This window comes from Mya arenaria, chromosome 2 (assembly GCF_026914265.1).
Source record: "Mya arenaria isolate MELC-2E11 chromosome 2, ASM2691426v1".
NCBI classification, from domain to species: domain Eukaryota; kingdom Metazoa; phylum Mollusca; class Bivalvia; order Myida; family Myidae; genus Mya; species Mya arenaria.
Window position 1 is genome coordinate 44,187,175 of NC_069123.1, and position 13,515 is coordinate 44,200,689.

At 33.5% G+C, this 13,515-nt stretch overlaps 1 protein-coding gene across 4 annotated transcripts in view; it reads right to left on the reverse strand.

Annotated features, from left to right (window-relative positions):
* LOC128205257 (calcium/calmodulin-dependent protein kinase type II delta chain-like) overlaps positions 1 to 13,515 on the reverse strand; it is a 98,158-nt gene that overhangs the window by 16,277 nt on the left and 68,366 nt on the right. For 2 of the 4 annotated variants that reach the window (XM_052906792.1, XM_052906778.1), the window contains 2 exons: positions 9,348 to 9,422; positions 7,369 to 7,398 (listed from right to left, as the gene is read on the reverse strand). In XM_052906792.1, the coding sequence (XP_052762752.1) occupies positions 7,369 to 7,398; positions 9,348 to 9,422 (105 nt within the window). Of the gene's footprint in view, positions 1 to 6,863; positions 6,882 to 7,368; positions 7,399 to 9,347; positions 9,423 to 13,515 lie in introns of all 4 variants that reach the window. The other 2 variants (XM_052906786.1, XM_052906798.1) reach the window with 2 other exon arrangements.

Below are 13,515 nucleotides of genomic sequence, written 5' to 3' on the forward strand. Positions count from 1 at the left end.
GAACAAACTCTTATCATTGCACTTGATTTATTTATTTTATTATTATTTTTCTTTTTGTACAAAATGACTTTTTTTTAAATTATAAGGTATTATCGAAACTATGTAAGAATATAAAGTAACAGGTATGTGGTTTAAATATTTTGGCAAAACCTGGCTGAAGTTAATAAAAATACATCTCAAAGACACTCCACTACATGTTAAACGTGTACAGCCATTTACAAATTTGTAAAAAGAAGAATGTAGTTATTTGCTGAATGTAAGAGCTTACTTTCTTCAATCACTCTTCACAGCAATGCATATTTTATAATCAGTGCCAAATTAAGTAATGGTTAAAGATTGTTAGTTTGTACATATAAAAATAAATGGTTTGATAGACACAGTAGCGTAACCATTTACTTTGTGTAAGTACGTATTAACAATCTTTCAAATTTTTAGTGGTCTACATTATAATATGTAAACTACCCAATAACTCGGCCAGCCACTGTATATATCTACCCCTTCGACTGATTAAAATCAACAACAGCCGACTGCTGATTTACTGAAATACAGGTATTGGAAAACTTCAGAAACCTGCCTTTTTATTGGACAAAATATAATGTTGACCACTAAAAAGGGCATTTAAAAGCTTAGCATAGACTTAAAAGCGTACACAAATTATCAACACTTAACAATGACAGACAACGGCACATTCTATAACTGCTGTAAAGCTAACTTAAAGGGACTCTCTCCAATTTTATTTTGGTACCGTTTTTCTAATATTGAGTAATTGTACTTTTTTTTCGGAACAAAGACCAAACCACAACTCATGCTGATACTTTGAACAGGATTTAGTAAATAAGAGCATTGTCACATTTATCAATTACTTTTAACAATACAGCTAATTTGAACTTTTGTAATATTTTATCTCCAATAAAATAATTTTGTTCACATTTCACGCCATTAAAAAAGATCGGTGTCCAACACATTATATAAACTGTGAATGAGACCCTTTAAGAATGAAGAATACAACAGTGGAGGACTTTAAAAAAAAACACCTTAAAAGTAGCACTAAAACATCTATTACCATAACAGACAAAGTTGTTTTTCCCATAAAATGGCACATGCAAGAGTTTCAAAGATGGCAACTGAACAAATTGATTTCATCAAAAGTGAATATGAATAAATATGAAATTGCAGAGATAAAAAAAGAATAATGAATTCTTAATGTTTTTAATAGATATCAGATGGCCGTAATTGGTATGATTTGGGCAAGACCTAACATTTGTGAATGGTCTTTAAAAGATGACCTCATTGAAAAATGATGTTTTTTATAACCTGACCTCATTGAGGGTCAAGTGTTTAATGATGACCTCAATATGGTTGGCAGGTTTTAAAAATGACCTCAATGTGGATGAATGGTTTTAAAGATGACCTCAAAGTGGATGAATGGTTTTAAAGATGACCTCAAAGTGGATGAATGGTTTTAAAGATTACCTCAAAGTGGATGAATGGTTTTATATATGACATGAAAGTGGATGAATGGTTTTAAAGATGGCCTCAATGTGGATGAATGGTTTTAAATATGACATGAAAGTGGATGAATGGTTTTATGGATGGCCTCAATGTTGAGGAGTGGTTTAAAGATGACTTCAATGTTGATAAATGGTTTTAAAGATAACCTCAATGCCGATGAATGGTTTTCAAGATGACCTCAATGCGGATGAATGGTCTTAAAGATGACCTCAATGTGGATGAGTGGTTTTAAAGATAACCTCAATGTGGATGAATGGTCTTAAAGATGACTTCAATGCAAATGAATGGTTTTAAAGATGACCTCAATGTGGATGAATGGTTTTAAAGATGACCTCAATGTTGATGAATGGTTTTAAAAATGACCTCAATGTTGATGAATGGTTTTAAAAATGACCTCAATGCGGATGAATGGTTTTAAAGATGACCTCAATGTGGATGAGTGGTTTTAAAGATGACCTCAATGTGGATTTCATCAATCTATATCTCAATGGTGAATGGTTTTAAAGATGCCCTAGTATGTAAGGGGTGGAATACTTACTACTGCCTCCATGCTCGCTCTCGGTGAGCTGTAGGCCAGTCAATGTGATAGACCCTGTTTGGTAAAGAAATAGCACACATGCAAGCATCCAACACGGCTAGGAAAAGTGCTCTCAACAAGAAAAGACAACTGAATATTAGCTTAAGGTTTAAAATAAATTTAACATCAATCAAAATACTAGCCTTACTGTTTTACATTGCCCATATACACAATTTTACATTATGAAACTGTGCTGTTATTTTTTCAATTTTAGATCAGATTTTCTACAAGCTTACTTACTGGGAACACCACATTTTACACACACATTTATATTATAAGTTTTATAATAGTTTCTGACAAACAAACAATCTTAAACAATGCAGTTTTTTTATGTGTGTTGTTTACAATAGGTTCCCTTTGTCCACAAAAATAAATATTTTGTAAATGTGCAATCTAAAACTACGGTTACTTTTCAAAAATAAGAAGAAGTGATTTTCTACAATATTGTTTGACTGTACAAAAATGTTGGTTAATTAGCATAAACTGTGGTGACACTGAATTTAAGTTTTTTAACGAAATGAAAACAATTACCAAGAGCTTTGAGGAGTGAATTTTAGTCTGTTTTTTTCAGTCAAATATGGGGCATAATTCCACAATAATTATAGCCAGTGTTGTCGGCCTTGCTATATACATGTGTGTATTGTCTATGGCAATGAATATCATCAGTTTCATTTGAACATCCTACACATTTTTTAATGGCCAAGGTGAAACATTGAGTTCAAAGGCAAACAACGATACCAAGGCTATCACAATACCTCATAAAACAGACAAGATCAAAAGATTGTCTTTGGATAGAAATTTAAAAGTCTTGGAGAATAATTTTACATTTCTTTAAGTATATTTTTTTCAGTCTCTGAAAATTCACAGTCAAACTCTATGAAATAACTGAACATTAAGTTAAATAGCAGAAAAATCATAACATTTACAGCAGAAAACCACATAATTTCCTTAATACAGTCAATATTACTCAAGTTGTGGATTAAACATACATGTGACTTCTATTGCAATTGTCACTCAATTCACTCAATTCAATAAGAAAAAATCTGTTTTGCATTGTTTAATGCAGCAATACTTTAAAGGTTTGTTTGTGTTTTTGTTTGTTTTCATTTTGCAGTTGTTGTTTTTTTGTGAAAAAATAAGAGGCATTCATTTAAAACATTGAAAAAAATAATCAGGAAAACTTGTGTGGCAAATCTGACAATCAAACATCAAATTGGTGTGGCCTAGAGGCTACATTGTACAGGAAATCTAGTTGTTTAACAATAGGTAATAATTTTAAACTGAGATTTTTTTTCGTGGAAATGGCATATGAAATTAAGACAATAACAAGAATTGCAGCAATGCGACGAAACCAGGTTTTCAATGATTGACAGAAGAACTTCAGCCTGTGTCTGTTTTTCTATTTTTAGTAAAAATGACCTTGACTATAGGGACCCCAAACACAATCACATGAAAGGAATCCATAAACTCTACCTTTATACCAAGTTTGGTCAAGATATGTGAACCCTGACTAAAGTTATTCAGTTTCAACCGTTTTACTATTTTAGTAAGCCTGACCTTGACCCTAGGGGCCCCAAATGCAATCCCATGAAAGCTATCCATAAACTCTTCCTTTATACCAAGTTTGGTCAAGATATGTGGACCCTTACTAAAGTTATTCAGTTTAAACTGTTTTTCTATTTTTAGTGACAGTGACCTTGACCTTGACTCTAGGGACCCCAAACGCAATTGCATGAAAGGTATTCATATTAAACTCTTCCTTAATACCAAATTGGTTAAGATATATAAACCCTAACTAAAGTTATTCAGTTTCAACTGTTTTTCTATTTTTAGTAACAGTGACCTTGACCTTGACCCTAGGGACCCCAATTGCAATCCCATGAAAGGAATCCATAAACTCTTCCTTAAGACCAAGTTTGGTCAAGGTATGTCAACCCTAACTAAAGTTATTCAGTTTCAACCATTTTTCTATTTTTAGTAACAGTGACCTTGACCTTAACCCTAGGGACCCCATACAATCCCATGAAAGGTATCCATAAACTCTTCCTATAGACCAAGTTTGGTCAAGATATATCAACCATTACTGAAGATATTCAGTTTTATAGGTGAGTTTGACCCAGCCTGGGCGCCCTGTCGACCGCCAGCCCGAAAAACGACGTTCGTCATTCTAATAACCACTATGTGAAAACCTGGTTAAAAAATTAAATCCATAAAAATTTAAACAAACTCAAAAACAGAGATATGAAGAATAGCAAGCCTATGACAATGTTTGAGAAAAGTACGCCAAGACAGAGTTATACAAAGTTCAGTTGCAAGTGTTCTTCAACAAAACAACAGTGATATAGAACATATCATGCAAACTTGTGGCTGATTTTTCCGTGTAAATATTTAAAGATATTTGCAGAATGTTGAGGGCGTGCTAAAACTGAAATTGATTATATGATAATAGTGTGTTTACAAAATATTGATGTATCTTGTCATAAAAAGAGAAAACAGCCATCTTTGTAATCACTAGTTCCTTTATGGTGATTACGTGAACAAAGTGTCAGAAAAATCTCATCTTAGACTATGGAAGTAGTTCACTGCACAAACTCCCAAACAGCTATACTATAAAAATTGTTTATATATAAAACGTTCAAGGGCACTTAAAGCTCATGGGATTTGGTAAGTGACTCCCATGAGTAACCTCACAAATAACAAATTAGGCACTAGTTCAGTTCATGGTGACCATGTGTACCAAGTTTCAGAAGAACACCTCTTAAACTTGTGGCAAGAGTACGCTACACAAACCATTCCAAAAATAACTACCGTATTATATCATGCATAGGACGCACTTTTTTACCCCCAATTATCGTCTTAAAAATTGCCTGCGTCCTTTCTATGCTATTAGAATTTCATTTGTTTTTCCCATTTTTTTCCTAGTCCTTTTCAGGTCGAAAATATCGGACCGGGAAAGAACGCGGTAATAGTAAGTATTTGTACTGCGTCACCGAAGAAAACAACTGATATAGGTAAAATCACGAAGTTACCACACGCAGAAATATATTGAATGTTTACTTTAAAATGATTTATTGAGAAATAAATTGAAAACAAACATGAGTGTTTACTTTTTTACAAAAGGGACGCTACTCACAAAAACTTGATGTGAGTCAGCACTTTAACTGGATTGAGTTATAACGGCAATGGAAAATCGGGAAAGGAGGTAAATATCAATTAATCGTTGTTCATGATTCGATATTTACCAAAACATTTTGTTGTATGATACTGTTTTAAAAAAATAATAAAGGAATGTGCATAACACAAAGTAGCATTATTGTCACTATCAAATCTTTTCAAATGTGCGAAGGTGTGAAAAACACCCGCTGTCTGTCATTAGAAAAACATCAATAGAACAAACTATTGTGATAGTTAAATACCGTATGGTTGTTTGTTCACACTTTACCTGACGTGCCTTCCGCTGGCAAGACTAATTACGGACACGCATTAATTATGCCAACATGCTTTAATCCGCGCAGCTACAAGCCTTAACAAAACAATCATCAGTTTTGACAATACACGGTTGCAATTGCAATGGTTGCAACGGTTGACTGTTATTCAGAAAGCATGTCGGGACAATTGCAACGGTTGCAACGGTTGACTGTCAGTCAGAAGGCCCATTTGTATGTCTTATAATATGCGTGAATGTTCCCAAAATGTCAAGACTTATATCATTGTTGTGTACGCTAAATTACCGAAATACGACGATAATTATCGAAATACATAAGACAGTTATCGAATTATGCCTTATATACAATTTTTTGTTTGTTTTTCACTTCAATATATGTTGTAAATGCTTTACCAACCTCAATTTTTCGGCTCCGATTTTGATATTTTTCCACTGCGTCCTATCTTATATATTAAGGGTTTTTACCCGTTTTTTCCACTATATTTTTGCCTGCGTCCTATCTATGCTAGCGTCCTATACATGATATAATACGGTATATTTAGGCAAACATTATTGCTAAGAGCGAAATTCTTTAATCTTTGTGAATATGTTTTGCTAATGTTATTTTTTGTTGTAGTACATGGTGTCAAATGAAAGGAATATAATAATTTAAAAAAAAGATCATAAAAAGGCAAATAAATACAAACAACATCTACTGACAACAGTCAATGTTCAATCATTTTGCTATTATCAAAAATACAAATAAGCCTCAAAAAGCCTTTTAACGGTAATGCACTACTTACCATTGTTTTGCTTAAATTTAAGGATTGGGGTTGCTGGCACAAAGGGGACTTAACACAGGGGTTGGCTTTTCAAAGGGTGGAGTCTGTTTTGACATTGAGTTCTTTGTTGGCCATTCAGCATACAGCCTTTGTTGTATTTTGACTTGTGAATATTTTGGATGTCTACAAAACCTGCAGAATCTGTGATTTTTACAAACAGCTTTTTGCTGAAAGGGAGGGAATTACATAGAAAAAACCCTGTCTTAATCTCCTTAATGTGCCTAGCTTTGGAAGGGAAAAACTTAGGATAGCATGGCTTTGTGCTAGACAGACGTTACTCCTATTATTATTTTTTACATTGAGTAACTTCCATCGACTTGCACTGAGCTCTCCATGGGTGTATGGATAATGTTTGGAAATAAAACATGCAATTATGCAAGAACCCATAACATGAACAAAGGAAGTTCTACTATGACATGCCATGCATTGAAATTGAACCAAAGAAACTAAATATGTCGCTAGCAAAAACTTTTTCGTTGGCAGGGGTTACCACATTGTGTATACTCACTGTCCAATTCTGATTTTCCTGAGTGAAGAGTTATCAAAAAGGGAGATAATTATGTTATAAAACTTAAAACTTGCATAGCATGAAATGGAAAAAAAATATTAAGGCTCAGATTCGGATGATGCTGAAGGTCTTCAAAGCAATAAAACTGCAGCTTTCAACATTTTTTGTATTTCAAAATTTGTTTCACAAATTTATCATTGTTCCTCTTTTATTCATTTTAATTTGAATTGCCATTTTTTCAATCCCTTTCTATCATTCATTTGTTATAGATTTTGAATCACCACACCACATTATCAAAGTCCATAAAACTGAAATTCATGCTGTGTCCCACTGCTGTAAAATACAATGGAATCTTTCTGTCCAGAAATTGTTAATATTTGATATCAAATGATACACAGTCTACAGAATCTTGTAAAAGCTGTAGTTTTATTATTCAAAGTGTGAGTACTATGTATCATTCTGTCAGTAGAATTATAATATCATTCAGCGAACATTAAATACTTAACATTCATTGGTCCAAGTGTTTTTCTTGCTGCTGAAAATGTTAAAATCTTCCATCAGGATAGTCTCCTACCACCATTACATGACATACAGGGTCACTATGACAACAACTCTATGTGGCACCATCCCTTACTACATGTATTGTGAAGCTCATGACATACCAGTTGGGGTCATAAATTGCCCCTCTTATGGCCTTAAACTTTGCTGTTGTACATAGGAGCCCGACAAAATTTCCATGCACAAAAACTCCAATGTTATTTTAGCGGGTGAACAAAACACCATAGGGGATTCTGTGCATGGGATGTTATGTCCTACATTGGTTGTACATCGATGCAAAAACCTTGCAGCAGAATAAGTTATCTATAGAACCAATAAGCTTGTCATTGCCTGATAACCCCATATAATTTTGGAAATATTTGAAAGAGTATAGTATCATACTGATCAGATACATTTAAAACAAGTGTCCAAAACATTATCAATAATTTTTTTGGAGTTTAAATAATTGTTCTTTATTTCAACTGAAATTGGACGTGAAATGGCAAAGCTTGCAATTTTCAAAGGATCAAAACGCTCATTTCCAACATTTGTTTTCAGTAATTTTTACACATTCCTTTTCTACACAGTAGACCCTTTCAAATAGTAGCATACTTATAAGGGATTATCAGCCATCCAAAACTCACATTATTGTGTATAGTTTGATTTAGGGGACTTCAATATATGATTCATTCTTTCAACAAATCTTATTTTTAATTATCATTATTGTTCATAGCATGCATGTATATAACCTTTTTGGATTAAAAAAGGCCCAACAAAACTGAAAGCTTTCATTGCAAATGTGATCAAGGCCCCATCCATATGCTCCTATAATATTATTATGTCAGTAAATAAACCATTAAAACTATAAATTTCCATATTACATGTACATGGCCATGGGACCCACACCATTACAACAATTACAACCAACTGATAGTCATGCCATTTCCAAACTTGAAAAGGTGAACATATCAACAATAACTTACATGGATGTTAACAATAAAATACAACATACCAATTACATAATATAACAATTAACATTCTTGCAAAAATCACAATTGAAAAATGTTTGCATCTTTTTCGGGTGAGGGGGGGGGCTGTGTTATTTGTTTGTTGTTTGTAGTTGTTCCATTTTGGGGGGAGGGGAAAGGGGGGGGGGGGCACTGCTTTTTTGGCCGATTATACAATGTAGTTCAGCAATCCCCTCCCCTTTACATTCCCAAGCCTGCTTATGATGTATTTATTAAGCAACCCCAACAATAAACATGTAAATTTTGAACCAAACTATTATATTGACCATACTCTCAATTTTTATGGATAACGCAGTGTTTTATTGTTATAACAAGAGGGCTGTGAAACAACACTTACCATTGTGTGTCTTCACAACAGCCAGATTTATATGCTTTGCTATACAAGTGTTTATTGCCTCTGGCAAAATGTGTAGTTTTTTTTAGTTTTGGCCAAAGTAACCAAGGCTATCACAAAACTTTTTCCTAATAAAGCAACAACAAAGAAGCAATAAAAAGTTAGTTTACAACAGTATAATACTGGTTCTCTGCACAGTAACATATGGTTCTGGCCCTACATCAAATGGTAAGCCTTAGGGCTGTATCCTGGTGTAACTGGTTCTACCACAAACTCAGGTTATGCTGTTTCCTTGTGTATACCTAACCCATTATACACCATGGAGTTGCAACATTGTGTAACTGGTTCTACCACGAACTCCAGATATACACAATGGGGTTGCAACATTGTGTAACTGGTTCTACCACGAACTCCAGATATACACAATGGGGTTGCAACATTGTGTAACTGGTTCTACCACGAACTCCAGATATACACAATGGGGTTGCAACATTGTGTAACTGGTCCTACCACGAACTCCAGATATACACAATGGGGTTATGTCCTTGTGTAACTGATTTTACCAAGAACAAAGCACTTCCTTACCATCATCCTCAATGGTGACAGAGCTGTCTGTAGATTCCTTTATACCGTCATTCTTCTTCACCACGAGGCTTCGACCTGAAAATGACAAAAATCAAATGTAAGACATCAATCAAAAATCATTATGCACACTTTAACTATCAAAATTTTCGCAAGAAATATGAGCCACCTTCGATTTTTTAAGGATGTGCACAAGATTTCTATTTCAGATACTGCAAAAAAAGTTTTTGACTGAAAACAAAATACCATCACAGAGGATTGTCAAATTAGAAGAAGCAATTAATGTGTCTGTTATTTAACCCTGAATAAAAAAATAAACTACATGTTTGAGGATAGGTAGAAAAATCATTCTGTTCTACAATATCTGAAACAGAAACTACAATCTGAGAATTTGCAATGCATATCTTTGATTAAAACTCATATGATAAACATATTTTCTCAAAAGTGTCAACAGCATGCTTTATCATATATAAAATTGTAATATCTCAGCTTTTGAAAAACAATTAAAAAATACCATGGTATAAGTTTACTACAAAAATATTGTGATGATCACTGATGTCTTGTTATCTGAATATCTTTTTTCATGTTGTTATTTGTCTTACCTTAGGCTTTGCTCAAATCTTAACTACACAAGACCTAGTAATTAATTAATGAAAACTTCTGGAACATATCAGTATTTCTAATATATCAATTAATTCTTATATACTCTGTAAAAGATAAAATTCACTTCATGTTTAATTCGAACATGATATCAAATAAAACTTATAATTCAAATGTGGGCATGCAAAATATAAACACAGCCTTACAACATCGAGCAATAAGCACTGCATTACAGCAACTATGGAATACAATGTATATAATAAAACCATCCATTAAACAATTTGGTTTTCAGTCGCCCAACCAAAAATGGGCTTATGACTTTTGAGTAAGCCAAAATTTAGTTGTTATAATCATTCTGTTCAACTGCTTAGTGTTATTAGTATGCACTCAGTCTTAACATGAGTGCCATGGAGCAAACGCTAGTTGAAAAAGGGGAATAAGGCACTAGTTATTACACCAAGAGTAATGGGAATTGCTTATAATAACATTATGCATATTATCTGTACCAAATGCTATAACAATAACTGGAACAATTTTTGAGTTAACGCCAATGTTAAGGGTTCTGCATGCTGCTGACAAAGACATGGAAAACGACAACAAGGCTTAGACAATATCTTGACTTTCAGTCCTGAAAATTAACAATTTTGGGCAAATTCACTTTAAGTACAATTAATACGGCTGCTGCTTTCTGTGGATGGTTTTATGTTAATTATTTCATAAAGCAATAATTATAACTTAATCTTATTCTAGTAGTAAATAACAAAAAATAAGTCAAGCAAAGAAAAATCTTTCTATAACATTATACTTACAACTAAATTATTTCACCTTTGAAAAATAATGACAGCAAATGTTTAAGACCAAAGAGCTTAGTAACCAAACAGTGAGAAGGGTTTGAAAAAGGTAAACAAAAATCAAAGATGTTATGTCAATTCATAACTTATTTTATTTAATACATTTAAGCCTGTAAAAGAATAAAAAATATGTTTAAAAGGAGAACTTAAAAATGTTTGTTCCAGGAGCGAATCCAGGATTACTTAGGACGGCATAGTTTTAAGGTGGGATTTGGGGAGGTAAACCCCCAAGACATTCAACTTCAGATGTTTATCAATATTGCACCAGTTTTGTATTGAAAATACATTCAACAGAAGAAATAGTTGTTTTTTCTCGGAACTTACTTCCTTGGAAAGTCACTCTTGGTTCACGATACTTGCAACACCAGGCCCGCAGCCATTCCATGAATCATTGTCTCTTACAAGTGAAAATGAAGATCCTTCTCACAAGGTGAAATGAAAATCACAGCCAACCAACCATTACAGTAGTCTTGTCATAAATTTGGTAGCGAAAACTTCATCACAGTTGACATGATATAACCACCCAGATATCGATATTCACAACCACTTGAAGGATTTACTATGCTACAGATCACACATGCAGCAGACTTGTTTTCAGTACATTCTTTTGTTCAACAAAGTAGGAAAATATTGAGGGCAGTCCCCTTAATCCAATTTAAGCATCATATGAATTCAATTCTGTCCATCATGCTATATTATAAACTGATTTAACTCTTCTTGAAATATTCCAAAAATTCCACTTAAACAACAGTTACTGAATGAATTAGACAACTGGAAGTTTTACCAACCTTCATCAAACACCAATAGAAATTACATAATTTGCAAATATATAGCTTCCAACAGCTCCGAGCATAAAGAATAATTATGATGTTTCTAAGTAACAGAAACTATTGAGCATTTCTTTTCTCTTTGTTAGAAACACTTTAACTGGAAAAAATACTTCTTCAATCAATGATCATTTCATGACGATTTCTGTCTCAGCTTTTTTCTTGAGCCTTAGAAATGTTCACTCCATGTCATTTATCAGTCAATGAACACAACAAGGATTAATGCTATATATATATAATACTAATATAAAATTCTACTGTTTTCTACCATTATCCAATCCAACCAACTATTCCAACACTGGTTATGATAAATGCCCAAACATAATAATATCACAAATGGACACACTGAGCTCTAAGCTCTACCTAGTATCATAAACATGGAGAAACACCTGAGCTGAAAGTCGTAAATCCCTGCTTTTCACTGATTTGATTAATTTTCTGCAAAAGGGCATTTCACATGCTAAAAGGCGTTTTCTCTCATTCTGTATTAAAATAGAATCTTTCAGCTAGAGGATACATCAAGATATCTGAAACAATATATTTCCTCATTACAGTGTCATTGTTCTGAACATTCTTAGAAACATATCTCTGAGCAGGATTGTATATAGCCTTTTCACTACTCCTAGAAACATGACAGTGAGCCTCAAAATTATCTATATTAAAACCTTTCAAACACATTTGCAATCAACAAGGAAGGTGAAACTGTACATGATTATTGCCATGACAATGGCAGGGTGCACCCCCACAACACTGTTATCCCATGATTACATGAAAGTGCAAAGTCACATGACAATACCCATTATTATTCAATCTGATTCATGTAATTATGGGATATCATTGTTGTGGGGATGTGCCCTGTCATTGCCATGGGAATATTCAGTTACAATTCCACCTTCTTTAGTCATTGCCATGGAAACTTTTCATAAATCATAGAATGATAGCTACAGTGATCTATCATAAAGAACTTTCATATCATATTCCTATAAAAACAACATACAGTTGCATAAATTTCTCACAATGTGATTTCTGATATATTTAAAACAAGAGGGCCAAATTGCTCACCTGGGTGAAAGTTTTCAAACGGTCTTTATCAGTAGAAAATGTTGCGCACCAAATATTTCAGACAAGAAGATTCTATGATTTTTTTCTCTATATCTCTATGTGACACAGGTAACCCTCATGACAGGTCCAATTTTCAACACATGGGAAAAATTTGAACAATATTGGTAGATGACCATTAGACAATTTGCTACACTACAAATATCTAAGCCTTTTTGTTTATTTCAAGAAGTTTTTCCTTTCAGTTGCCTTGGAGTTCTGCATGAGATTCATTTCTTTGAACAATTTTGAAAGTGCACCACCAAAGGAACATCCCTGTGAAGTTTCATCAAAATTGTCAAAGTGGGTAAGGAAATGTTGTTCAAAACAATTGTTAATGATGCACAATGGATGACAGAGGACAGACCCTAGATGCCAGTCACAGACATGCGTGTATCACTTCATGCTCAGTTGAGCTAAAAACAATAGGTGGAGCACTGTACCTTTAACACATAGTGAGTAAACTCAAGAAAATCAAAATATTGCTCAAAGGTATTTTCTCTCATTTTTGGCCATTCAAGCCATACATTCTGCTATAAAAATGAATCTTTCAGCTAGACAGCTATATAAATCTGCATCAACTTAAAAAAATCAATGCAAAACACCTTTACAACCAGACAGAAAAAAATGGCAATGGCTTCAAGAAACTGTTTCATTCTCCTGCATCTTACCCCCTTTTTATGGTTTCAATTACTATGCAGCTAAATGTCTTGGTATTTTTCAATTTTATTAAGATATAGTGCACACATTTGGGGATATCAAACTACACCATCAAAAGCATTCACAACAACAACC